Genomic DNA, 27461 nt, shown 5'->3' on the forward strand with positions numbered 1-27461 from the left:
TGTTCTAGAATTTTATCTTGAGGGTCACTCCTGAAACCACTCTTGCTGTGTGCTACTGTATCATCCACTGGTCCAGCATTCTAAGCTTCGATAAGGCAATAGTATTAAATATGTTAACTAGAGAACCATTTAAGGCATGCTGGCCTGGATACTCAAAGCACTCAAGGGACTCAAGGGGTAGCAGTGGTTGGTGATGACGGTCACCATTGAGGTCAATAGTAGAAGAGTTATTAACCACATCTACCTGATGTCCTGGGAAATGGGTAGCTCTAGCTATGGGAGCTGGCCTCCTGCTGGAGCTATGGCCTTCTGTATGTGATACAGACAGCCTACCATAAACCAGTAAGAAGAAACTCCAGGGAAAGACTGTGGTTTATCAGAGTTCTGCCCATTCCTCTCATTAGCAAACCCAAGAAGCAGCACAGAGTAAAGGTTGTCACCCCTGTCCATAAGCACTGCTGCCTCTTGAGGTACAGAAGTAGACAGGATGGAGAGGGTTCTAGAATAGTAAGCAAGGTAACGGCCACCTATGGGTCCCTAAGCCTTGGTCACACAGCCAGTTTTTTTCTCATTGCAACAATTTCCCAGTGAAACGAAATGACTTCCAAGCACTGATGAAGATGGTGGTGCTAATGACAGCAACCCAAGCCACCAAAGATAGCCAGACGAAAAAATGGTTCTGAAATGCCATCATGGCACTGCAACCTCCCCCAGGTTTTGTACACACTTCTTACAACCATTTTTTTTCTTTTCTTTTTTTTAGATAGGGTTTCTCTATGTAGCCTTAGCTGTCCCCGAATTCACTCTGTATTCTAGGCTGGCCTCAAACTCGCAGATCTGCCTGCCTCAACCTCCCGAGTGCTGCGATTAAAGGCATGAGCCACCATAGCCTGGCTGCTTCTGGCAACTACCCTAACCTGTGTCTTCTCTCATTAATAACTCAGGCCGGTGAAACACTCCTTAGGCTCTGGGAGTTCAGGAGTGTGTCATTGCAGTTAATAAACTCATTTGAAATGAATTTTGAGGACCCATCCCCCATTTTATCACCTAATGGAATCAGACAAATGGTACTGGCTATGCCTGGGGTATGCAGATATATGAGGGACTCTCAGATGAGGGAGGCAGGTCTGACAGGAGTAGAGAACCTCCATAGACTTGTGTGGTGTCTGGCCAATCTGCTAATCATTCACCATGTCTGGCTTCCTGCTCTGGTTCTGTGGGTAGTGTCCGGTTTGGGATGAGTGATTCCTATCTTCAAAGTACTAAGACCAGGATGCTCATGTTTGAATGAACAGCACACATCCTTGATGTTAAGCCAATGTGCAGAACTAAATTTCACAAAGGGAACGTTCTGTGGGGTTACTTGTTCTGCATACGTGCTGCTTTCAACCTTGAACTTCTGGTGCCCCGCTGAATGTTCTGTTCTCCTCCAACTGCTGACACCCCCATCCCAGCTTCCAGGAAGTTGGGAGATAAAAGTGGTGGTCAAGAGATGGATGATATCTACATGTACCCTCACATTTCTCTTGTCCCAGACCCTGAGGTACATGAAGTGCCATTGCTAATGGGAAAAACACCACCACTCCTCGTGTTACAGTGTGAACCAGGTAGAACTGGGATGCTCCGAAGCATACACTGGTGGTCTGCTCAGGGAAAACAGTGGAGCCTCAGATGTGGCTACAAGGGGCCACTTTTCCCCAGGGTAGCTCAGGATTTCCCAGAGCAAAGACAAGAATCAAAGAGACTGCCAGGGAACTCTCATCTCTGGTCCTCTGACATCATACCCCTTTGTACTTCTGTCTGAACGCACTTTCTGGAGGTTTTGTTTGTTTGTTCCCCCACACACACACTCATTTTTTTTTTTTTTGGCTGTTATAATCATGAGGTTTTCTTACTATCTTTTCATTGTCTAAAAAAGAAAACTTGCAAGGAGTGATAAACATTCCATTTCATTCTCTCTCCATATTGTTTTTCTTTTTTAATTTTTTAAAATTACTTTTATGCTTTTACAGTCCCGTCATTAACCCCCTCCTGGTCTGCTCTCCCACTGTTCCTCAATCCCATTTCTCCTCCCCCCTGTCTCCAAGAGGATGTGCCCACCCCCACCCCAAATTGTTTTTCTTAAGGATACTTGATACTTACTTATTTAGCGAGACATGTGGTATACACCTTTAACCCCAGCACTCAGAAGGAAAAGTCAGGTAAAATGTGTGTGAGTTGGGAGGTGGAGGCATCCTGGTCTACCCAGTAAATTCTAGGCCAGCCAGAACAGTGAGAGCCTGTTATAAAACAAAATATAACAAAACAAAATCATTCTTTCTCACTTAGAGAACACAGGTATCAAAACTCTTACCCTTCTATGGTAAAAAAACAAAACCCTTAAAAAGACAAGAAAAAGGAAGCAATCTAATTAGGAGAAATTGGAACTGGAACCTGATCTTTTAATTTCTAGTCATTTGTTTATTTTTTATTTCATAGCCCCGCCTTCCTAAAGCCTACCTACAACAAAAGACAAGCTACGACTGCAGCTGTTTTTTTAACCACATTTTTGTTTGTACACTTGTCTGATTTTTCTAGAAGATTGTGTATCAGTTTTGCACTAGCCTCAGTGAGATAACTGCTCTAGCAAAGTGATAATTTCCACTGCACAATGATGACAACGTAAGTTTTCACTTTTAAGTTTGTCAGACGTTCCATTGCTATGACAAACACCAGGATAAACCATTTAAAGGGGGAAAATACTTCTTGTGGATCACGTTTTCTGAGGTTTCTGCCTAAGTTGGGCTTGACAGAGGCAAGGTGGAGTATATTTCCATGGAATAATTATTTTTAAAATGTTGCTCACTTCATACTCAAGAAGCAAATGGGAACCACAGTAAGGGATCAGAGATAAGACAGCCAGTGAAAGATCGGGCCCTGGGACCCACTTCCTTCAACTTGGCCCCACCCTACCCAGTCCTGTCTCTTACCAACAGTCTATATTTTAAATCCATCAATGAACTAAATCATTGATTAGGTCAGAGTGCTCCTGACCTAATTGTCACTGGAAATGTCATCACATGTGTGGTGAGATAGCTTATCAGGTAAGGGTATTTGTAATAAGCACAACAATCTGAGTTTAATCCCTGGTGAGAGGAGAGAACTGACTCCTGTAAGTTGTCCTCTGACCTCCACATGTATGTCATGACACTCATGTGTCCATACACAGACACACACGCATACACACAAACTATATTAGAAATCTTACCACACACAAACCCACAGGTATACTTCACTAGTTTCCTAGGCATCTTTCAGTTCAACTTAATTGATAATCAAGACTAACCATGGCATCATAGATAGCCCAAAATATTCCCACTGAGAATGAGCCCAGCCTCAAAAGCATAGAACTCTACTATTATTGTTGCTGTTGTTATTGTTATTTCTATTTGTAGTGTTGGTATTGGTATTGGTATTAGTATTATAGACAGGGTCTGACTATGTAGTCCTGGTTTGGCTTGCACTTACTTTATTTATCAGACTGGCCTTGAACTCATAGAGATCCACTGCTTATGCCTCCCAGATGCTGGGAGTAAGGGTGTGCACCACTGTGCTGAGCTCAACATTTAACTCGTAAGTAAGATGAGATGCTCTGTATAAACCAAAAAAAAAAGGTGTGAACTGTGAGGGAAGACTTCATGAGTGAGACCAGACAGTGATACAGATCACTCACATTCATGTTCGATTGGCAGGAGCTCAGTTGAGAAGCTACTTGTAACTGCAAAGGGGAAAGGGGTGTACTCAATAGGTATACAAAAGAAATCCTGGGTGTCTGTAAGATGCTCTACTAGAATTCCGTGGTTCTTAACCTTCCTAATGCTGTAACCCTTTAGTACCTGCTTTAGTGATCCCATCCATAAAATTATTTTTTTATTGCTACTTCCAACTGTAATTTTGGTACTGTTAGAAACTGCAATGTCAATATTTTTAGAGATAGAGGTTTGCCAAAGGCGTCAAGAGCCACTGGTTGTAAACCACTACACAAGCTGCCAATCCTATCTGAGTTCAGTCTCCCGGACTGATGTGGTGGAAGGAGATTGCAAGTTGTCCTTTGAGTCTCATTATGCATCATAGCATGTGGGAACAGCTCCCAACACGATATATTTAAGTAAGGGGCTGGAGAGATGGCTCAGTCCCTTTAGAGGACCCAAGCGTGGCTCCCAGCCCCCATGTCAGGTGGCTCACAACCATCTGTAACTCCAGCTCCAGGGGATCCAATGTCTCTGGGTTCTGTGGGCACCTCTGCTCACACGCACATACTCACATTCAGAACACACACATACCTGCATATAATTTAAAACAATAAAAATGCACTTCTTAAGAAAGAAAAGAAATCCTGTAACTTGCCAGTCTACAGCACACTTGAGTGGGAAAAGAAACTCAAAGATACAGCGGAAAAGGGAGGCGAGCTTCTCTGTAGAGCAATCTTAAACTCTCCTATGGTATTTACACACTCAAATGTACCTTTACTGGTGAAAAAGATGGTTCGATCTTCTGGGCATTGAGAGCCTGTATTTCCCTGACATAATAGTTTCACCTTCCCTATGAGGGTCTGCTCTAGTGCTCCTGGATCTGAGAAGACAGAATCAAACTTTCTGCAGCTAAAGCTTCATTTATAGAGATGCTGTGTGGAATGCTATCTTGTTCAGCCCTAAAAAAGGAGAGCCTGTCATCTTTAACAACGTAGATGAAGCCAGAGTGCCCTGTGTTAAGTCAAATAGGTGAGACAAAGGCAAATACTGTGTTATCTAACTTACAGGGAGAGTCTGTTAAAAAGTTAAATTTACAGAGGCAGAGAACAAACGACAGTTACCAGGGACAGTGGGAAGGGTTTCGAAGCAGGGAGATGTTGGTCAATAATGAGGGATGGCTAAGTTTTAGAGCTATAATGGACACCACAGATCATACATTTGAAATTTGCTGAGTGTAAATGTGTCTAGCTGTGAACAAGTGTGGCTACATGAGATGATGGACAGGTTAATTATTTTGACTACAGTAACCATGCCATAAAGCATATTTTATATATGTGTGTGTATAAGCTGCCCCTTAAGTTTCCTGTTGCAAAAAGAAGGAAGATGCCAAGTAGGAGCTCGGAAGGAGCTTTACATATGTGACCACAAACCCAGCTACTTTCTGGCTGTGGTGGTGTGTGCCTGTAGTCCCGGTACTGGAGAGACTAAGACAGGGAAACCATGAGCTTAAGGCTAGTCTGGGCTACACATCAAGGCCTATGTCAAACAAGAATTATAAATATTTGCCTTCAATGTACAGGCCAATAAATGAGAAGTCTTTAGGGATGCACACAGACTGAGTTAGCCAGTCCTTTCCCAGATGCTTCCCCTGCTCAGGGTCCTCTATCCAGCTCCAAGAAGTAAACAAGCTGAGGAGAAATCAAGCCATGAGGGTCAGGGTTGAGCAGAGACTCCAGCAGAGGTAATGAGAGCACACGATCCCACAGGTGCACTCTCAGAAATATTCACACCCCCTCCTTTGGCAGCAATTGATTAATTCATCATGGGCTAGAAGGGAATGAGAAAATGAGACACCCTTCATCCAAGGTGTAGGGCTTCCGGCCAGAACTTTTTGTTCTGTGGGAGACAGAAGTGGGCAGAAAAAGATGATAAAAATAGGTAGACATTATCTTTGTGCACACAACCAAAACTTGATGGGCCCATGAGAGGAAGGCTGAGAAATTTTGAGTTTTGTTCTTTACTTTTTAATATATAAAAATAGATCTATAATTTCATGGGGAATGGAAAGTTTGGTGGCCATTTCTACCCAGGGTTGTATATTTTCTTTTATGGTCTATATCAGGCAACACTGGTCTCCAAGGCCATGATAGTCAGTGACTCTCCTGTATATGTTTCCTACCTTCCTAAGAATAGAAAGAGATGTTCCAAGCTGAAAATATCTTATGGAGGCTGGCTGAAGATAGTGACTGGCTCCCTCTTAACATTTTATGTGGTCTTCTGTCTTGATGATGGGATGGTGTTGATTAACAAAGAGATGCCTCCAAGGTTTATGTACCCCCAAGAGTGGCAGCACCTCACCATGTTCATCCTCCTCGCCCTTGATGGTTGTGTAGACGTCATGAGCAAGAATGTGCTGAGGCAGAGGCTGGTGCTTCTAGAAAGAGGTGCCACCGTGCTGGGCATCTACATGCTCCTGCTGCTGCTGGTGTCTCACGTTCAGGTCTCCTCAAAGGTGGAGCTGCAGGTTCACTCTCTCCTCATCTTGGTGGTGTTCCTGCTGATGCTGGTGTTGACAGCACAGCTGTGGGCTCCTGAGATGTTTCACCTTTGGATGATAGAGACCTTCTTGTTCCTGATGATGGGCTCATGGCTGATTCAGGCAGCCTTCATTCTATTTAGACCGGTCTCTGGCTTCCCGTGGAAAGATGATGACATCAGTGACATCATGTTTGTCACCACCTTCTTCTGCTGGCATGTGATGATCAACGCCTTATGCTTGTTGGGAATCTATGGCATCTCTTCCTTTTGGCACCGATGTTACAGTCCCAGCTTGGGGCTGATGGGGTCCAAGGAAGCTCTGTGTCACAAGAGCTCTTCAAGAACCTTCTACAAGCTGCTGCAGGAGGCAGAGCATCAGGACAAAGATGACCAGGCTCTTCTTACAAAGAGCTCTCCCTGTGACAAGGCCTAGAATACCTGGGCATATACACCACTTCATCTTCCTCCTGTGGGCTCCCTTGGGCACTTGTACCCTTTGTTTCTTGGTGAAGGTAATGGCCCTGGAGGATGGTAGTTAGTCCCAACTATTATGCCTGTCATTGACCCTGTAACTGCTGACATAAAAGGATGACCTGGAAAAGTGACATAGCCTAGGCTATGCTAGTGAGGGGGAGTGAGAGAGGACAAGGAGTATTGAGAAGAGTGGGCTACAAGAAAGAACAACCCATTGTGGGAAGATAATGGCAGGAAAGCTCTAAAAAGAGTGGCAGAGCTCAGCAGGGATCCAGCTGCTCTGAGGTAGCCAAGGAATGTGACAGTGGAGGGTGTCCCTGTTGGCCAACTAAAGTGGAGGTGCTCTGTGGAGACAGCATGACATACAGTACAATTCACTACTCCATTTGGATGGAATTATAAGAATCCCACATGCGTATAATTCAATGTGGATGGATTAGCATTGTTTAAAAAACAAATAAGTAATTAATACTTTCGGATCTCATTTTAAGTTTCCATGAACCAAAATTTCATGAACCCCGACCATAATTCTTATTCCTGACCTCTAATCAGGCCAAAGCAAAGTGCATAGTGGTGTGCTCACTACCAGCTCTGCCAGAACTTACTAGGGTAGAATTCACTATACCTTACATGAGTCTTTCCAGAACAATCAAACCTGTTGTCAGCCACATTTTACCATAGCCATTCTACAGTCCTACATAGACTAGTATAATATTCTATACTAGTATCAATTTCTCCTATACTGTTATGATCCAAATTCTCATACTCCCTTGATCTGGGTTCCTACAGCACCTCTCCTACATTCATGTCACATGCTGCAGACACATTCGTCCTTGTCTTTCTCTTGGGAAGATTTTGTCTCATCACCTAAAATGTGACCCCTTACAAGTAGATAATATAGCGAAGCTTCTTGTTACCTAATTCCTTTTGTATGTCTCAGAGTCATACAACATTTCCTGCTAGGGGACAATTCGGGTGAGAGAAGGAACAAGAGAGAGGTAGGAGGAGAGATGGGGGCAAGGTGAGTGGTGATGAGCAAAGTACAATAGCATTTCCATATGAAAACCTTATACTGTAGCTGTTATTTTCTATGCCAACTAGAAAATTAGCTTAAAAGCGCATTTTCTATACAGCTTATGCATAATAAAGTTTACTTCCAGGGCCCCCTTTTCTTTCCCTTCTAAACGTAATGTCTGACTACTCTGTGAACTCTAACAATATAAATAAATCACAGGCCTCCTTGTTTGTGTGTAAAATAAACTCCACTGATTTGCTTAGGATGGTCTTTGCTCTACCATCATTTACCACAGCTCTCCGAGGTGTGCCAGGCTGTCTCTCAAGAAGTATTCATTTCTCCGTATGAAAATGTCAAAGACTCCAACAGGTGAATTTGCACAGTGACTTATATGGTCATGGGTGTGACAGGGATATGGTTCAAATGCTCCTGTTGTTCGGCCCCAGGGGCTTGTTGGCTGAGAACGAAGGTGTGACTGATTAACAGAACAGAATGGATAGAAAGCAGGTGGCAAAGACACCAAGTTTGCAGAAGTAGGATGGTGCAATTATTTTAGGACCTCCTAAAAGCAGTGGTTCTCAACCTGTGGGTCATGAGCCCAATGGGGATCAAAATACCCCTTCACAGAGGTTGCCTAAGACCATTGGAAAACATATTTTTATTACCATTCATAGCAGTAGCAAAGTTACAGTTATAAAGTAGCAACAAAAATCATGTTATGGTTGGGGGGTCATCACCGATTGAGGAATTGTATTAAAGGTCTCAGCATTAGGAAGGTGGAGAAGCACTGGTTTAAAGCATGTGTGATGTTCCCCCATGGCAGCCTGGGAAATAGCTAAGAGATTAGAGACCTCAATTCTGATCAAACCATGATTTGTGGCTTTAGTGCTAAGATGAATTTCAGGCCAAGGCTGTTTATGGAGCACAGTCACAGATCTTACTAAGGATGTTTTAATATAGGCTTATGCAGAAGGGCTAGGAGAAAAAAGAAACCTCTGAAGAGCATGGGCATGGCCTCCCCAGAGATGGCACTCACAAAGTAAGACCAACCCAAGAGAGGGTTTGGACTCCTCAGTGTTTTCCCAGTAGTCATACACAGGATTTTGGTGGGGTTTGCAGCTGCTATCTTATCTCTGGGTGACTCCCAAAGGGTACCTGACAGGATCACAAATGAAGAAAAAGTCTGAGAAGCAAGGATTCAGGAAGTTAGAGTGTCTTTGCTGATATTTTGTTTGAGAGATATTTTGTTTGAGATTCCTAGGCACATCTGGGAAGAAGAATAAGGCTTCTACCCAAGGTCATATATTAATACAATAGGCTTATGTCATTGTTATTTTAACATACAATATCTGTATCTAAAAGGAATGTTAAATTTATACACATTATACATACATACATACATACATACATACATACATACATACATACATACAGATGCATACACAAATGTTGTAGGTTGTTTTGAAATTCTTGTTTGTCAGCTGGCAAGAGGCTTTAGTCAGACTCTAGGCTGAGTGGCTCCTCTCTCTCCTCATGTCCCCACAATTTGTCCATCTTTCTGTCCTGCCTGTCTCATAAAATGCACAAAATAAATAACAGAAGGGTCAAAGGTTAAGAATGAGTAACCAGAGCCGGGCAGTGGTGGCGCACGACTTTAATCCAGCATTTGGGAGGCAGAGGCAGGTGGATTTCTGAGTTCAAAGCCAGCCTGGTCTACAGAGTAAGTTCGAGGACATCCAGGTGTACACAGAGAAACCACAACTAACAAGAATGAGTAACCAGGCTCTAAATACGTTTTGAAAAGTATTTATGTTATAATAGAAGACATGAAAAGTTTTCTTGAGCAGTAAAAATGATTGTATATTTTCTCATGAACTTGTAGCAGCGCCATGGTTACCTGCAGAAGGCCCCACCCAAGTTGGAGCCCTTTTACATTCCAGAATGGACAGGGAAGGGCTACACACAAGGGCTCATCTAAAGCTGAGGGGCTAGCTATTGGTAGTTAATAGCTTCTGTTGGAATGGGAGTCATTTTTTTTCTCCAGGGATATAGCCACTGGCAAGTTCCTCATGATCCAGAAAATAACCCCATACTCACGTACACACAAACAACCTGAACTATACTCAGTGGGTTAATCCAAAATATACTGAAAGTAGGAGGGGATGTATTGGAGAGACGAAGGGTTCCTGAGGCAGTTGGAGAGGGATGAGAGGAGGAAATCAGGATGTGTGATTATAGTCAAAATACATTCTAAACATGTGTATAACACTTCAAGGAAAATATGTTTAAAAAATAAATTGGTGTGAGTTTTGATAAATGTATATGTAACTAATAAATATAATACTCACAAAACAATAAAATTTTCTATGGTCAGAGCTGGGTGTGTTAGCATATGTTTGTAATTACAATACTTAGGAAACAGAGCTGAAAGCTTGCAAAAAGTTTGGCGACAGCCTGGATTACATGGTGAGTTTCAGGGCGACCTATGCTATATAATGAGACGCTATCTCAAAACAAAGCAAAATACCAAGAAGATGATAACAGGGGCACTGTGAAGAAATGCTTTCACCATACATAGTAGGCAAAAAACATTTTTTGAATACACAGATATATTTAAATATTAGCTATAAGAAAGGTAACCCAAGAAAGACAAAAAGATATAAGTACACCGATAGTGTTCAAAAAGAACACTAATCTTTGGTGGTCCTTCCGTTTGTCACAGTGATGGGGAAAGTCAAGTCGTTGTTCAGGTTAGGCTAGGCAAGCACTCCAGCCCCTGAGGGGCACCCCCAGCTCTTTCAGTCACATGTTCTATAGTTCATTTTAGGAATGTATATGTGTATATATCTGTATGAGGCTATGTACACATGAGTGCAGATGCCCATAGGTGCTGAGAGGTGAATTTGGTTCTTCTGTAAGAGCAGAATAAGTTTTTAGCCACTAAGCCACCTCTCCCTAGCCTGCTCTAATTCCAAATACTTTGTTATTTTATTTTATTTTATTTTATTTTAATATTTTGGTTAGGCTCTCACTAAATAGTCTAGATTGATCTTGCACTCTTCCTATCGGGCTTGCCTTAATTTGTGATTTTCCTGCCTCAGCCTCTGGAACACCTAATATTACAGGCCTGTTTCACCAGGCCTTGCTCTTAACAATAATTTTAACCTACTTCATTTTGGGGAAAACAGAGTCTGATAAACTGAGATCTCTCTTTTTTCTATCGCATCATCAAAATACTCCAAGTTTTATTTATCATGAGAGAAGATGTAGGGAGAGGGAAGCATACAGTATAAGCAGCAATGGAAACTGGTCCACATTTTTTAAAGTCAGTGTGACAACATGTTAAAATGTTAGATACAAATATCTTTTGAGCAAACAACTTTGTTTCTTGTCAGTTCCACACTGAAAGGGCCACCTTCCCGGTTGTTACGATCTGCTATGATGTATCTGCTCAGATGTTTAAATGACTCTGTTTCAGGAGTTGTGAAATTCTTAAGGAGGTGGGACCTCAGTGGACAAAGTAGATAACTGTGGTGTGCTTCTGAAGGTTATATCGGGGCTTTGGTTCCTGTCTGGCCTTCTGCTTTCTGTCCATCGTGATATGAATAGTCTTCTTCCACCGTGATTTTCTGTTCATGTGCACGAGGGCCCAGCAACCATGTACTGAACCGTCTGATACTGCAGCCAAAATAAAGCTTTCCTCGCACACCTTTAATCCCAGCACTTGGGAGGCAGAGGCAGGTGGATTTCTGAGTTCGAGGCCAGCCTGGTCTACACAGTGAGTTCCAGGACAGCCAGGGCTACACAGAGAAACCCTGTCTTGAAAAACAAAACAAAACAAAACAAAACAAAAAAACAAAAAAACAAAACAAAAAAAAAAAAAGCTTCCCTCCATGAAGTTGTTCTGGAGGTATTTATTTGGACAGAGCAATGGAAAAAAAGACATTGGTAGAATTTTATTTCTAACAAAATAAAATTAATCTTAGCTAACATAAAGGCGCATGACCAATCTGCTTGGTCTACTCAGGACTTCATCCTAGAGGTAAGCAATGTGGGGAAACATAATCTGCATGGGACTTTGGTTCTAATACACAGAATTGGCCAAGATGGCAACATCTAGAGCTTCTTTTTCACCAAGTTGGCTTCTCCATAGTGCCTAGTGGTCCATGGGGCCAGCAGAGGAGTCAGCTGAAGTCCATTCAATGGTTAGCTGCTGCTAGACATTGGTCTTTCAGACTTAACCTGGAACTCTTGTCCAGCCCTCACATAATACTATTAACAAGTCCATTTTAATAAACCCCCTTTCTCTTGAGGTAACCAGGATAGATTCTTGCTGTCTGTTATAACGTTCTTTGGGTACTTTGTGGGCTATTCTTTCTTCTACCCTTTTCCACCCCTTCAACCCCCTAACACTAGCTAGCAAAGAAAGGGATCCCTGAATCTAGTTTCTTTCTTTTTGTTTCTTCTTTGACCATGACTACTATCTGACCAACCCCACCCCTCGGGGCCCTAGGCTTTATATATACTCTGAAAAGTTTCCAGAATTCCAAATATCACATAAGCACAGAAACTAACTGGAGCTGTCAAAACCACACCTCTGTTAGAGCACGAGGCAAATCACAGTCAGCTGCTTCGGACAATCTGAAGCAGCCCCATATCTTACCCCTGGGATTAAAACAAAAACCTATTTTATAGTATTTCTCTGTTTTAAAAAGAAACCAAAAATCTCACTATAGTCTGTGGCTGATAACCCTAATATATCTACTCCAGAAATACACACCACACACACACACACACACACACACACACACACACACACACACAGCATTTAACAGAATGTAGCAGAATGGTTACTAAAACAGTTTCCATAGGAAAGCTTAAATAAATATTCAGCAGCCAGAATTATGGGCTTGAAAGGAGAGAAGCCAGGTATGGTGGCACACACTTTTTTTTTTTTTTTTCGAGACAAGGTGGTGGCACACACTTTTAATCCAGCCTTGGCTACGTTGCAAGGCCAAGGCCAGCCTTGGCTATATGAGACTCAGTCTCAAAAGGTATGGAGCACATACAAAAATAATCAAGTTTCTCACCACTAATACATGGCCTCCACTCCAGTCTATAATAGAGTCCTCATTCCCATATGTAATCCATGCCTGCCTCATACTCCAATCTGTCTTCTTGTCTTCTGATTTCCCACTAGAGCTGAACCAAATGCATTCTAAGGTTTATTTAGCCCTTATCTTTAAATTTTTTTAAACTATTTATTTATTATATGTAAGTACACTGTTGCTGTCTTCAGACACCCCATAAGAGGGCATCAGATCTCATTACAGATGGTTGTGAGTCACCATGTGGTTGCTGGGATTTGAACTCATGACCTCCGGAAGAGCAGTCAGTGCTCTTAACCACTGAGCCATCTCACCAGCCCATCTTTAGGTTTTTTTAAATCCTTCTTTCAAACAATTTCAAATGCTTCTTTCCACATGAGAAGGCAGTTACAGAAAAGACCCCATTTCCGGTACTGATTTTATTAGTAATACTTTTTACCTATTTGACAAATACCTGAGGAGAAACAGTTTAAAGGAAGGAAGACTTATTTTTGGCCCATGGTTTTAGTCTGTGGGCATCTGACTCCCTTGTTTCTGGGCCCTTGTGAAAGCAGAATGTAAAGACATAGAGAATGAAGAGTGGCTGTTTAATTGTGACAACCAGAAAGCAGAGAAGAGAAAGGAGCGAGGACAAGATACCTTTCAAAGGACAGAGGTACCATGCCTTCAGTGATAAACTTCTTCCAGCTAGGCACCACTTTCCAGAGTATCCAATTCCTAAACTAGTGTCACTAGACACCAAGTCTTAGCATAGAGGGGCTATTTTACCTCCAAGACATAAAACCCATCAAGAAAGAAAGGTTGAGAACTATAGGACAGTCAGAAGAGAAGGTTAGTGTGTTCATTTTGATGATTGTGGTGACGTGATTCTCCATATCCTATAGCAAGCTCTGTCACTATCTAAATAATGACATAACTGAATTGTAACCTATAACTAAAGTGACTCCATGATTTGTCACTCAATCCTAGACACTTAGAGAAAAACAACTCTGTAATTGAGGAACTGAGAAAAGGCCAAACTGTTCTGAAGACATCAGAGCTTGTGGTTACTCCCCATACAACAGAAATGAGCTGGGCAGCTTATCTTCTGCTTGTCTGGCAGAACCACGGCCAATCCTTTCCCATCCTGTCCTTTCTCCTAGGAAGCTGACTGACTCTAGCACATCACTGAGCTACCTGATCCTCTCGCCTATGACAGGACTTGGACAGTAAGGAGCCCCCAAAGGAACCTAGAAGTAAGTAGCAGACCAAGGAGGGGGGTTCTCATGTGACTGCCTTGCCCTGTCACCATGATACCAGCTGTGATGTTTTCACAGGTCACCATTGCATTGCCACAGCCCTGGCAGCTCTGAAATCAAGTCTCTGAGGAAGACTCTGCAGCACATTGTCATGGATTCTGGCGGCTGTTGCCAGTTTTTGACACCCTGGCTTGTAGACCCATCACTCCAGTTTCTGCCTCTCTCTCTACCTTGTATTATTTTCTGTGTGTTTTTGTACTTTAAATCTCCCTCTGTATTTTTTTTTTTTTTGAGGACACCTACCACTAGACTCATGACTTACATGGAATCCAGGATGATCTCATTTTGAGACTCTTAATGAGACATGAGAGGGAGCTTTAAAGAAAAAGACACTTGTACAATGTCTGGACTTTAGAACTTATTGGTTTGAGAGCCACCATTCAACCTGCTATATCACGTTGTAGAAATTTTTAATCCTAATCCAGAGTTTCCATCCTGCCTTTGACCATTTAGTCCTGGATGAGAGACACACACAACCTTTATATTTACAACAAGCCCTAAACAGTACAAGAGCTGGGCAGATATATACCCTCTGTTATTAGTGTCTGCTCTCCTATAGATAAGCCTGAGTTATTACTATGTTTTATCTAGGTTGCTCTTAATACCAATTGGCCAGCCCTCATGGCCACGTTTCCATGAACTCACATAACTCATGGTGGCTTCTCCTTCCTCCTTCACCTTCTTTTTTCTCCTTCATGGTTCTCCTCCAATCCTCCCACCCCCAGGCCAGTAACCCTAAAACTCACAGTCACTTGGGTCTGTCCCTGGAGCAATCAGGTCTTGAGGAAACAATATCAGCATTAGAATACAAGCATTATCAGGCCAACCCACTCATCCTCACTAATATAAAGAATTTCTCCCCTCCTGTGTCCTGTGTCCCTTGGGGCATAGAGATAGTGACAGCTCTATCTGCTACTCAACTATCCCTTGCCTCCTTACTCCTTTCCTATACATAATCTATGTAAGAAGTATTTAGCAAATGCTCTCCGAACTACCATTTGGGTTTCCATGCATTCCTCTCTGTGCCCTGTCCCTGAAACAGCAGTGCAGAAATTGCTCAGAAGACAAGAACCTTAAACAAGATTCACCAGTAGCTGTCAGGAAAAGTACCTTCTACAGCTACATTTCACAAAGGTGAACTCACAGTGGAAGCTCATTGGTAAACATGGTTAAATAAATTAAAATCTTCCACATTCTATCAAAATGCCCAAGGAATAAATTCATCTATTAGAAAATCCTTAGGAGATATTTTCTGGGTAACATTGCAAGGATAGACAATATAATGGAGAAACAAAAGATACACATTATATCACAAGTTATGGCAATGACTGGAGAATTGGATGCACAGCTAGCTGGTTGGTTCTAGGATAACCTGTAAAGTTCCTCCCAGCACACACACTCCGTAAAACCCTTCCTCTTGAGTGTGGGAGGATTGTTGAAATGGAGCATAACATTTTTTTTTAAATGAGGGAGGGTTGAGGCAGGGTCTCAAATATCCAGGTGGACCTCAAACTTGCTATGTAGCCAAGGATGACCTTGACGTTCAATTCTCCTGCCTCCCTCCCTCCAAGAGCTGTGACTGAAGGGATGTATCATCACACCAAGTTTGTTTGGTTCTGGTAATCAAAGCAGCCTAATGCAAGCACTTCACCAACAAATCTACATCCCCTGCCCCTGGAGCATCCCTCTCATAAACTGTCACTAATCAGTTGACTCTGAATTAATGAGACATTCCCTGGGTGGCTCAGACTTTATCACTGGGAGGTTGGGAGACATAACCTGTGTACCTGCTCCCAGCAATACCATCCCATAGGAGGAACTGAGAATCTCTGGTGGTCAGAAGGCTGTATTTCCCTCATGGAATTTAAAGTTTAGGGTTCCTGGGTTGAAGAATTACTGGGAAGGTCCCTGGCCTTTGAAGTGGTGCTGGGGCAGGCAGCCAAGGAGGTGTAGGTCAGTAACAGATTCCATCGGCAGTTTAGGAAGGACTAGATTTGGCTGGTTAAAAGATGTGCCACACCTGATAACAGAGAGAGGCTCCGTTGCCATGACAACAGAGATAGGCTTTGCTATGTTAGAAGTGTGTCATTGATCCATATTTCTATTACCAACACCACAATGGGTGACTGAGTACTTTTTAGAACAGCATGTTTCAATTTGAGGGACTGAGAGGCTGATAAAATTATAGGATACATATTTACTACTTGTTTTGTGATTGAAAGATTTTTTAAAAGCAATTTAAAAATTGAATAAAAAAAGAAAGCCAGGCATGTAACCTCAATGTTCAAGAAGCAGAGGCAGGAGGATTACGAATTTAAAATATTTGAATTCTATGGCATAGAGACTGTCTACATGGTGTTATAGGTATTCACACGTGTATAACTGTCTCATGCTTCCAGCTAAATTGCAGGCTCTGAGAGTAAGAACTATATCACCCAGTTCTTTACATCCCCTCCCCCACATAGCAGGATTCCAGGCACCAGCCACTTGAGGGACTCTCCGGAAGTGGAGACCCCCCTCCGATGGAAGAGCTGGATCTGTGGTGATTCTAAGTGTGGAACAGCTAGAATGATCGACATTTGCAGGTTTCTGTGGTTAAGCCGAGTGGTCCCCAGCTGAACAAGTTTTCAGGTACTCGGTGTTCCCAGACTGTGGGGCTGTCTGGAAGTTCTGCTAATCATTCACCACACTTGGCTTCCTTCGACACTACTGTGGGCGGGTCTGATTTGGGATGGACCAGTCCTATCTTTGAAGTCCTGGGATCAGGATGCTCGTGTGTTAATAAGCAGAATGTGTTCTTTGATGTTGGGCCAAAAATGGGGATCTGATCATCCCCAATTGGAGCTCCAGAGTGGCAAGCGTGCCCTGCATCCATGCCGCTTCAGGCCTCTCGTTGCTGTGAGGCGAAGGCTGCTGTTCATCTTCCTCTGACCACTGATGCTCAGCTCACAGCTGTCAGGCACAGCTGGAGAAATGACTGCAGGAAGGGAGCAAGTTCTGAAGCTCCCATCTCACCGCAGCCCCGATAGGAGAGGCAGCATTAAGGGTGGACATGTAGTCAGCTGGTAAAGTGCTTGCCTAACATTTATGAAGCCCAGGGTTTGCTCTCCAGACACCACAAACACCTGGCATGGTGGCGTGTGCATGCCTGCAATCCCCGAACACGGGCGGGAGCCAGAGGGACCAGAAGTTCAAGGCCAGTGTTCTTGGTTATACTTGGAGTTTGAGGCAAGCCTGGGCTACATGGGACCCTCTCCCCACAGGCCCTGGCCTGGCCTTAGCGGTATTTAGAACAAGAGTTCTTTGCTTCTAGAGTGAACACAAGAACTGAAGAGAGCCAAAGTGTTCTCTCCCCTGGTTAATTTCAGATGTGTCATTATTGATTTTCCTTTTAAATGGCCTCCAGTTGAACACTCAGCTCTGCCTTGCTTGGAATTTTGATAATTCACCAAAAGGAGAGATTCCTGCTCACCTCTACATAGCAGCACTCATACCTCCTTACTTCTGCTTTATAGAAAATGAAATCCAACCTTCCTCCTCCTCCTCCTCTTCCTCCTCCTCCTCTTCCTCCTCCTCCTCCATCACCACCATCAACACCACCACCACCTTTTCCACCTCAGCACTTAGAAGGCAGCGGCAGGCAGATCTCTTGAGTTCAAGGCTAGCCTGGTCTACATATTGAGTTCCAGGCTAGCCAGAGCTACATAGTAGGACCCTGTCAGATACACACGAGAGAGCTAATAATAGAATCCAAATCCTGACTTCCAGACAAATGTACAAATTCATTTTCTGCTTGCTCGTCACCTCATTGGTGACAATAGTCACAAAGGTTGTAAGACTACAGGTGAATTTTATTTTTTTTTGAAAGGAAAGTAAAAGAAGAAACATTCCCTGTCATCAGGAGGGGAGCTGAAAACAATGAGTTGCCCTATGGGCGATTTGCAGTGTTCTTTTTGTTTATATACTTTCCCTGATTTTCCTACAGTGACTACATGCTAAGCAATTTTAAATTCAAATAAGGTAGGTTCATTAGAGGGCAGAATAAAACTTTATTTTCCCAATTTGTCTCCACACTCATTTCCCCAACGTACCAAATTTCTCAGCAGCCAAAAGCAATCTGAATTACTGCCATCTTTAAGGGCAGAGGGAAATGTTTCAGTTTTCTGACATTAAGCCACCTTGAGAAAGAAAGATTGCAGAGACCCTGTCTTGCAATGGCTTGTTTTAGGATTTTTTTTTTTCAACACTGGGTAGACTGACAGCCCCTAGTCAGTTTTAAATCACAAGATCAAACAATGATATCTACAAGCTCTGATGTTCTATGGTGTGTGTGTGTTGTGTGTATCATGTGCATGTGTGGTGTGTATCGTGTGTGTGTGTGTGTGTGTGTGTGTGTATTGTGTGCATGTGTGTGTATCATGTGTATGTGTGTATCGTGTGCATGTGTATATAAATGTGTGTGTGGGGGGTGTAGTGTGCATGTGAATATGTATGTGTATCATGTGCATGCGTGTGTGTGTGAGTGTGTGTATTGTATGCATGTGTGTGTGTATGTATCATGTGCATGTGAGTTTGTATGTGGCTATGTGTGCACAGGTGCATGTGAAGGCTACATTGAGTGTTGCTACTTAGGCACTGTCAGGAGCCATCGCCATCATAGAAGAAGCTAGCATGTGATCTTCCTGAAATGAGTCCTCCTTGGATGAAAATCCATGATGGATTTGCTTCAGTAGGCAAGGCCCAGGAGCAATTCATTTTGAGAAAAAATCCTGCTATTAATATGCTTTTTCTGTTATTGTTAAATATGTAACTATCACTAGGTATTAATCCACCCTTTTGAGCAGATCTCTGCAGAACTACAAAGATGTATTATCTTGTAGTGATGCTATAAAGACAAATAGATAATAATTTTATAGAATTTCTGATTTGATTCAAATAATTTTAGGAAGAAAGTATTTAGAGATAGTCTTAGTTGCTAGAAAGATATAATAAATTTAGAATCAAGAATAGAATGTGCCCACTTCTCAGAATAGTAAGTAAAGGCTGCATAATAACAAATACAATGAGCTTTCATAATTACACTAAAAAGAGAAATAGACTTGGGACAATTTTGTGTTCAAGGAAAAACATTTAGGTCCAAGGATAAAGTCACAGGTGTGCACTATGATAAGGCAAGGCCATATAACAACTATTGCTTTGAACTTATACTGAGCATATTATAATGAAACACTGCTTTGAACTTAATATCAGCATCCTTCTGTAACTCCCATTCTATGTAATATTTTATCTCTGAGGTAATTTTCTAAAGAACTTTTTGTCTAAGAAGGTATAAAAAGACCAGAGAAATGAAAGAAAGGTTGGTTGTTGGTTGAATGGTTTGGCTTGGGGAGCTTTGCACCAATGATCCATCCATCCATCCATCCAAATATTTATACCTGTTTGTCTATATGTTTGTGTGTAGGGTATCTGTGTATGTATGTAAGCATGCATGAATACTTGTGGAGTTGATTGTTACAGTCGGGCCTGGCCAGAGTGTGAATGTATGAATGTTCGAAAGTATATGTGTCTGTGCATATCTGCCTGTACGAAGCATCTTAATTCTTTCCCTTTCCTTCCTCTCTGGTTCACAAAGAGTTAACCAGCCAGGCCAGTGAAGGGCTTCTGACTGCCTGGTCAGAATAAGGAGCACCAGTGATAAATCTTTTCACTTACTGCCTGCTGTTTAATGATGAGGTGCTAAACAGTTTCTTACCTCAGAGGAACTCAGACTGGCAGGTCAGCTACTGCAGCTAAGTGACTTAGACTTAAGGCAGGTAAATGTTTTATTATTATGCCCTAAATATCTCAAAAGATCAAGTCTTAGCCTGCAGATGCTCTTCCCCTCTGCTGACTCAATAAGAACCAAAACCAAGAAAGAAGACCCGCCTGGGCTGGCCCTCCAGCAAGGCACCATCCTTGTTGTTTTATTGTTTGTTTGTTTTTAAGTTTTTATTTATTTGTTATGCATACAGCACTCTGCCTGCGTTGATGCCTGCATGTCAGAAGAAGATACCAGATCTCATTATAACTGCTTGTGAGCCACCATGTGGTCACTGGGAATTGAACTCAGGACCTCTGGAAGAGCAGCTAGTGCTCTTAACCTCTGAGCCGTCTCTCCAGCCCCCATCTTGTTTTCTGAGGCTCTCTTACTGTTCTGAAGCTTACCAAGTAGGATAGTCTGACTGGCCATCGAGTCCCGGAACCTGCCTGCCTCCGCTTCTAGAATATTCCATGTACTACACCATCATGCAAGCATTTTTTTCATGGGTTCTGGGGATTGAACTCAGGTTCTCATGCTTGGATGGCAAGCACCTTTACCAACTGAACTGTCTCCTCAGCGTTCTGTAGGTTAGGTTCACTCATCCTGTGATAAGTTTATCAGGATCTGGTTCCACCAGAATGAGGGTTCAGGAGCTGCGCTGTGTTGTGGGTATAAACATCCTTCCTCCCCACCTGGGTACTGTTAGCATACAGGTATGGCAGCCTTGGCTTTGCAGTTGCTGGTAGTGAGAAGGTAAATGATTATGCCAAAGACTGATGTCAGCTAGGTTCATGATCCAGTTGAATTTCCTTTTCACTCAGGACACATATTCTCCCTAGAAAACTCCTCTTCCATGTACCCTCTGCAATAAAGCCAGGATTTTATGCACCTACTTCCCATTTCCTGGACTTTGTTCTCCACAATCCCCTCTGCCCACCAGCCATTAACCAGTTTCAGAGAGAAATGAGGCAAATGAACTATTTCCCGTTATACACTAAGTGGCTAATTCCAGCTTGCTGGGGGTCACTCCTGTCAATGTTATCCACGTTTTAGGGGCTGTCCCTAATTTCTCATATTCTAAATAGATTATAGAAGCCGAGGAATTCAGAATGATATAGGAAGTAGATGTTTTCTTAAACGGCAGACTTTGCATATTTGTGGAAGTTGGTGATGAAACCTAGGAAAGGTTGCTGCCCTGCTGTGTGGTGGGCCTGCGGTAATTTCAAGATAACTGGAGCCAGCACCTGCCTCTCACCACATCATTGCTCAATGGAAGGCAAACTGCAGGAGAATCTAGGGGCTCTGCAGGTTCACTTGCTCACCACCCCTGGAAGTAACCTAACAGGTGGATAACAAAATACACGGGTGGCAGTGGTGCCTGGCACCATACTCTGTCAGTGTGCTCAGGTGGCTGTCCACTCCTGCCTTCAGACTTGTGAAAACTCTGCCTGTATCCAACCTTTGCTTGGAGCCATGTGGAGAAGGGGATTCTGGGAAACGTCATTCAAGCTTAGTTTCTCTGGTACAGGTATACCACCATCTCTGCATCTCTGCAGATTTGTCTCCTGACCATAAAGCTGGTGATAGTTTGGTAGTCAGGGAGAGCTGGAGAAGGTTGGAAGAGGAGGAGAGGGAACTTTCTAGGTGGTCTTCAAGACATATCTATTACAGAAGACTAGAAAAGCCAGGTGGTTGCTATTATATGTCTCTTATCTAAATGTTTATATGTCTTATCTAAATATTTCTATGTCTGTGCCCACAACAAAGGAATCCTTTACAAATAGACTGAATTTAGGTCTAAGAATTACCAGCAGACACTTGGGAGTATAAGTTATCACAGGCTTTCTCTCTGGATACTACAGCAATCCACCCCACCATTTCCTAGCCCTCCTTCCCATGGAGCACCAGGCAGGATAAGAGGAAGGAAACTGAAGGGACAGGCATGAACCAGAGCTGCTCAGGAGATGTGGTGGAGCTCCCAAGAACCCACTCAGTTCCCAATGTACTGGAGTAGAATGGGACAATGGGGCCATGTCTCTGCCAACTGTGTAGGCTTGTCTCAAGAAATGTTTCCTCTCTGTGGGGAGCAGTGGGTGAAGTGAGGTGATAAAAGTAAGTGGAAGACAACTCTTCCCAAAGCCCAGAACCTGGAGCAGAGTTTAACACCTTGTTAGATTCATAGCTCAATGGGAGACTTTATTGGCCATATATCTCCAGGTTTGTTTCTGGTCTTCTATGGTCTGTATCAAGCAATAATAGTCTCCAGAGCTGTGATACTCAATGACTCTCTTCTGTATCCTTCCTACCTTTCCAAGAATAAGGGAAAATGGGGCAGGCTGTGGCAAATAGTCCATGCAGGCTGGTTGAAGATTGTGAGTGGCTCCCTCTTGATAGTTTATGAGATCAATTGTTTGGAAGAAGGGCTGATATTTATGACCAAAGGGATGCCACCAAGGTTCATGTACCCCAAGGAGTGGCAGCACCTCACCATGTTCATCCTCCTCACCCTTGATGGCTGTATAGAAGTGGTGAGCAAGACTGTGCTACGGCAGAGGTGCGTGGTCCTGGAAAGAGGTGCCACCGTGCTGGGTGTCTATGTGCTCCTGCTGCTACTGGTATCACACGTTAAAGATTCATCTGGGGTGGAGCTGCAGGTTCACTCTCTCCTCATCTTGGTGGTGTTCCTGCTGATGCTGGTGTTGATGGCACAGCTGTGGGCTCCTGAGATGTTTCACCTCTGGATGATAGAGACCTTCCTGTTTCTGATAATGGGCTCATGGCTGGTTCAGGCAGCCTTCATTCTATTTAGACCGGTCTCTGGCTTCCCGTGGGAGGATGATGACATCAGTGACATCATGTTTGTCACCACCTTCTTCTGCTGGCATGTGATGAGCAATGCCTTATGCTTGTTGGGAATCTATGGCATCTCTTCCTTTTGGCACCGATGTTACAGTCCCAGCTTGGGGCTGATGGGGTCTAAGGAAGCGCCGTGTCACAAGAGCTCTTCAGGAACCTTCTACAAGCTGCTGCAGGAGGCAGAGCATCAGGACAAAGATGACCAGGCTCCTCTCCTTTCAAATAAGGCCTAGAATACCTGGGCATATACACCACTTCATCTTCCTCCTGTGAGCTCTTCTGGGCATTTGGATTGTACCCTTTGTTTCTTGGTGAAGGTAATGACCCTGGAGGATGGCAGTTGGTTTCCTGTCTGCTATTGCACTCCCTGTCTCTGAGCCTGCAGTTAATACTGAGGAGAAGAGGCCCATGAATGATGGACTTGAGAAGAGGGTAGGAAGAAAACTGGGGGACAGGTCCACGTGCAAGAAAGCCAGGGAGGAGAGAGTGGGAGAAAATGAAACAGAATAGCATTAAAGAGAGGAGTTTCTGCTCGAGCCCAGAATTTTGCACTCAGAGCTGTTTCTCCGAGGTACCACTGAATTCTTCACCTGAGGGAATAAAGATTCCTCCCAGCTCAAAACTGAATCAGTTGTCTCATTCTGATAAAGTAAATTGATTCTCTTTATTGTTTTACTTTTGAGACAGGATCTTATTGCCCTGCCTGGCCTAGAACTCAATATATATGTAGACCAGGCTGGCCTCAAACTCGGAGATCTGCCTGCCTCTGCTTCCTGGGTGCTGGTATTAAAGGTATTAAAGGTAGATACGATGCAGGTTGAAATTATATTCTTTTGGGCTGATATTAGAGCTCTGTTGACAGAATGCTTGCCCAGATGTGCATAGCCCTGGGTTCAATTCCCAGCACCACAAAAAAGCATATGTATAATCCCAGCCCTCTAGACAGAGGCAGGAGGACCAAGAGTTCAAGATCATACTTGGCTGCATACTGAATCTGAGACCAACTGGGGTAAATCCTGGTTTAGAAATAAGTAAATTTCACCTTTTCCCTTTTCACTGTCCCCTCCCTTATCTTTAATGATAGGCTTCATTTCAAATTTTACATAGTCATTTAAAATTAATTTAATAATCACATAAATTTACATTATCTTGGATTTTATAGAGTGTCCATGCTTGGTACCTTCCAAATCCTGTGTTTTTGTATCTACTGTAGCAAAAGCTTGCTTCATTCCCTTCCACATGGAACTTATTACACACTATCCTTGGGTTTTGCAACCTTTCTTCTTCAAATCTCACAAGCCATTCTATAATCTCAATGTTGTCTTGACACACTTGACACATAGACTGTAACCTTCCACCAAGGCAGTGAGCACCCACAAGGCAGCTTTCTCAGAGAGCTCAGATGGATTTCATTGTTCTGGCACATTGGGGCACTTGCAGGGACTCTGCTTTATTTTTTCTAACCAGCTGACACATCTGACTTTGTCCTGGTTTTGAAATCATTTCCCTTGGGGAGTTCTCCTTCCCCGATATATAGGTTCCAGAAGAAGAATGGCTTTGCTGTATCCAAGTTACACAATTTCTTGTGTGTATTCCAACTGTGTGGCAGCTCCTGATTAGTAAAGGCTCATCTGGTTCCACTGCCCACCCCCACCCATCCTTCCTTCTCATTGTGTTACACAACAGGTAAGAGGCTCTGCCAACCTCTGGGCAACCATCCTAAAGCCTGAGGTCACCTTCTTGCTCATTCTTCTTTGTCCTTGGGGAGAGTAAAGACACAAAATGTGTTCCTAAGTTGTTTAGTCATTTGATGTTTGTGGAAGTGCTTTGGTTGTGTTGCTTAGTACTGAGGGTGAGATCCAAGCCCACTAGTGCTCACCCATAGAGCCACACTCTCGGCCTCACTAGTGTCACTGCTATCACACATACTTCTCCAAGGAAACTCTAGAAAACCTGCTGTTATGGGTCCACTTGCTGGAGGCAAGAGATAAGCCAGCAACTTAAACCTCAGGTCAGACTCAAGTTTGACAGTGTCACCCAGGCTACAGAGTGAGATATAATATAATATATAATAATATGAGTATCAGTCCCTCCCAACTGGTGATAAAGAAGGAAGTTATCCCCAAGATAAAAAAAAAAAAAAAAAAAAAAAAAAAGCTCAGGGGAAGAAGGACAGAGGAAGGGCAGGTGAGGCCAAACAGAGATCTTGGTAGAGGAAGTGGTACAGTGTAAATACCCCAGACACTCCTAAGGAACAATATGTTAAACTTTTTGCCCAACTCTCATCCCGCTAAGAATAAAGTCTGGTGTACTTTCAACTGTTGGCTTGGCCTTCCTTTCTGGGCTCAGATCCAAGTGAGGGCTGAGGATAAGGCTTATTTATGATCAAGCCTTTGAATACATTTCCCCTTTATTCTTTGTGCCTAGACTCGTCTCAGTTGATTTTGCAGAGTCCTTTTCTGTCCACCTTCCTTGCACACTGATGTGGGGTGAGGAGCAGAGTTAGCCATTTCTGGGCATCTGAAGACTAATTTTATGACAAACTTCCAGTAATCAGGCAGTTATATAAATATAATATTTATATCAAACAGCCAGTGTAGGCAAAGCACTTGGGCTTTTATCATATATAGTATGTAACAGAGGCAAGAAAATCTTCACACTCAAACCTTCTGGGGGAGATGGTTGGAATTCTCAGAAGCTACCACCAGAGGGCACTATGTCACCATCACTCTGTCCAAGCACCTCGTTCCCCAGACCCAGTAAACAAGCCTTTCAAAAACCAATTTAAAAAGAAGAAATGGGGGAGGAGAAAGTTCAGAAGCAGGCTAAATGTTGCCCAAGAATCCAAAATACATACCATAGGGCTGTGTGTTTCCAGTTAAAAATTGACAAACATGAAATAAACAGGGATCCAAACCAGCAAATGGGGTAAGGGGTGAGGGTTAAAAGGCTATGTGCAGGCCCAGCTGTGGATTCTTCTGAGAAAAGTACCAACTAAAGGAAATGTTTCAATCCAAGTAATTTTTCTACCACAGGCCAACTTTACTAAATTTTCAAGTAGGCTTCAACAAGGTTCTAAACCATCTAGCGGCTACCTAGCTAACAAAACCAGAGCTTTGTGAACACTGGGAAATAAAAGCAAAATGTATGGGCCAGTGAGATGGCTCAGTGGGTAAAGGCATCAATCACTGTGCAAACCTGACAGGTTTAGTCCCAGAACTCATGGTGGGAGGAGAAAACTGACGCCTGAAAGTTGTCCCCTGACTTTCACACATGCATCAGGCATGTATGTGTGCCTCCTCCTTACACACACAGTAAATTAATTAAGTTAGTTAGTGTCAGATTACTGTAAGTGAAAACCTACTCAATATTCAATGTCTCTCTAAGCCCAGTGGTGGTGGTGGTGGTGGCTCATGCCTTTAATCCCAGCACTCAGGAGGCAGAGGCAGGTGGATTTCTGAGTTTGAGGCCAGCCTGATCTACAGAGCGAGTTCTAGGACAGTCAGGGCTACACAGAGAAATCCTGTTTCTGAAAATAAAAAATAAAATAAAATAGGATGGGCTTAGAATATAGCTGAGGAATAGATTGTCTAGCCGGTCCCAGAAACAAGTAGGAAAGACAGACATGGAGGTCAAACTCTAGAATTGTGATTGTGGCTTCCATAGTCTCAGTAGGACCCCTGCTTTCCCACTCTGTGACAGATAAACTTGGTGCTTCCCAAACCCTTTGTGTGACTTCCTAGCAGAGGCGAGCTCTGAGATAGAGCTCAGGAGACCCAGACCTTCCACTAATGTGCAGGTTGAAAAATGGGGCACTCACTGTGAGTGTCTTCACTGAGAATCAGTCAGACTCAAATCAGGAGAAAGACAGTTGATATCCCAACTTTGAATTTCTTCTCTTAAACTGAGGACTATCAAGTGATTAAGCTATGTAAAGAAAACTCCCTCTCGTGATCAAGCCTTAGGTTATTAAATTCAAGGACAAGCTGGTCTTTCCTTCTTTCATTGTGTAGAGTGAAGTTTGAAAGGCTGACTTTATACAACTCCCCCCCCCCACCACCACCATAGATATACTTCACAGGGTCCAGGAATGCCTCTGACTTCCAGTGATCTTTCTCCTTGGGGGCCGGGGGGCTTGGCTTAACATCTGTCATGTCAACATAATCTTTTGGCCACATCTAATTTGGGTTTATAAAGAACCAAACAAGTCACCTTCTGGGCTGTTTTCTTGGGTGACTGCAACTTGAGTCCCCACTGTGTCTCTTTAGTTTAAAGTTTTCATGGATTGCCCACTGATATCAGCTACATAGGCAGCGAACCCCACTCCCAGCAGCAATCGAAGGTTACAATCGAAGGTTTGGGTTCAGCGGAACCACAACCTAAACTTTGCATCTAGGTTAAGAGCTTCGGAGCTGCGGAGAAAGAATGTGTGAGAATGCAGGAAAGCCTACTGAAGACAGAGCCATCAGTTTAGACAGTTTAGACAGGAGCAGTGCTGATGGAACGGGTTTCATTCTGGGTTCTCTCTGCAAATTTGGTCTAAACTCTTTCCCAGCAATATTACTGTCGGGGACAGAGGAACTTGGCTCAGTGAGAGGCTCAACTTCAAAACACTTGCCATCAGCCCCCCCATTATCCTTG

The 27461-nt window shown here is 43.2% G+C and overlaps 2 protein-coding genes across 2 annotated transcripts; both read left to right on the top strand.

Moving 5' to 3' along the window:
* Positions 1-5784: 5784 nt before the first annotated feature.
* LOC117716161 (transmembrane epididymal protein 1A-like) lies at positions 5785-6702 on the top strand. Its single transcript, XM_034513101.1, has one exon. The coding sequence runs from the start codon at positions 5785-5787 to the stop codon at positions 6700-6702; it is 918 nt and encodes a 305-aa protein (XP_034368992.1).
* Positions 6703-22150: 15448 nt separating this feature from the next.
* On the top strand, positions 22151-23282 carry LOC117716162 (transmembrane epididymal protein 1A). Its single transcript, XM_034513102.2, has one exon. The coding sequence runs from the start codon at positions 22151-22153 to the stop codon at positions 23051-23053; it is 903 nt and encodes a 300-aa protein (XP_034368993.1). The 3' UTR covers positions 23054-23282.
* The last annotated feature ends 4179 nt before the right edge of the window (positions 23283-27461 follow it).

This window comes from Arvicanthis niloticus, chromosome 10 (genome assembly GCF_011762505.2).
Source record: "Arvicanthis niloticus isolate mArvNil1 chromosome 10, mArvNil1.pat.X, whole genome shotgun sequence".
NCBI lineage: Eukaryota > Metazoa > Chordata > Mammalia > Rodentia > Muridae > Arvicanthis > Arvicanthis niloticus.

What these genes read in the sequence shown, in the direction of transcription:
- LOC117716162 (XM_034513102.2), top strand. Translation starts at nt 22,151, where the DNA reads ATGGGAGACTTTATTGGCCATATATCTCCAGGTTTGTTTCTGGTCTTC.
- LOC117716161 (XM_034513101.1), top strand. Translation starts at nt 5,785, where the DNA reads ATGGGGAATGGAAAGTTTGGTGGCCATTTCTACCCAGGGTTGTATATT.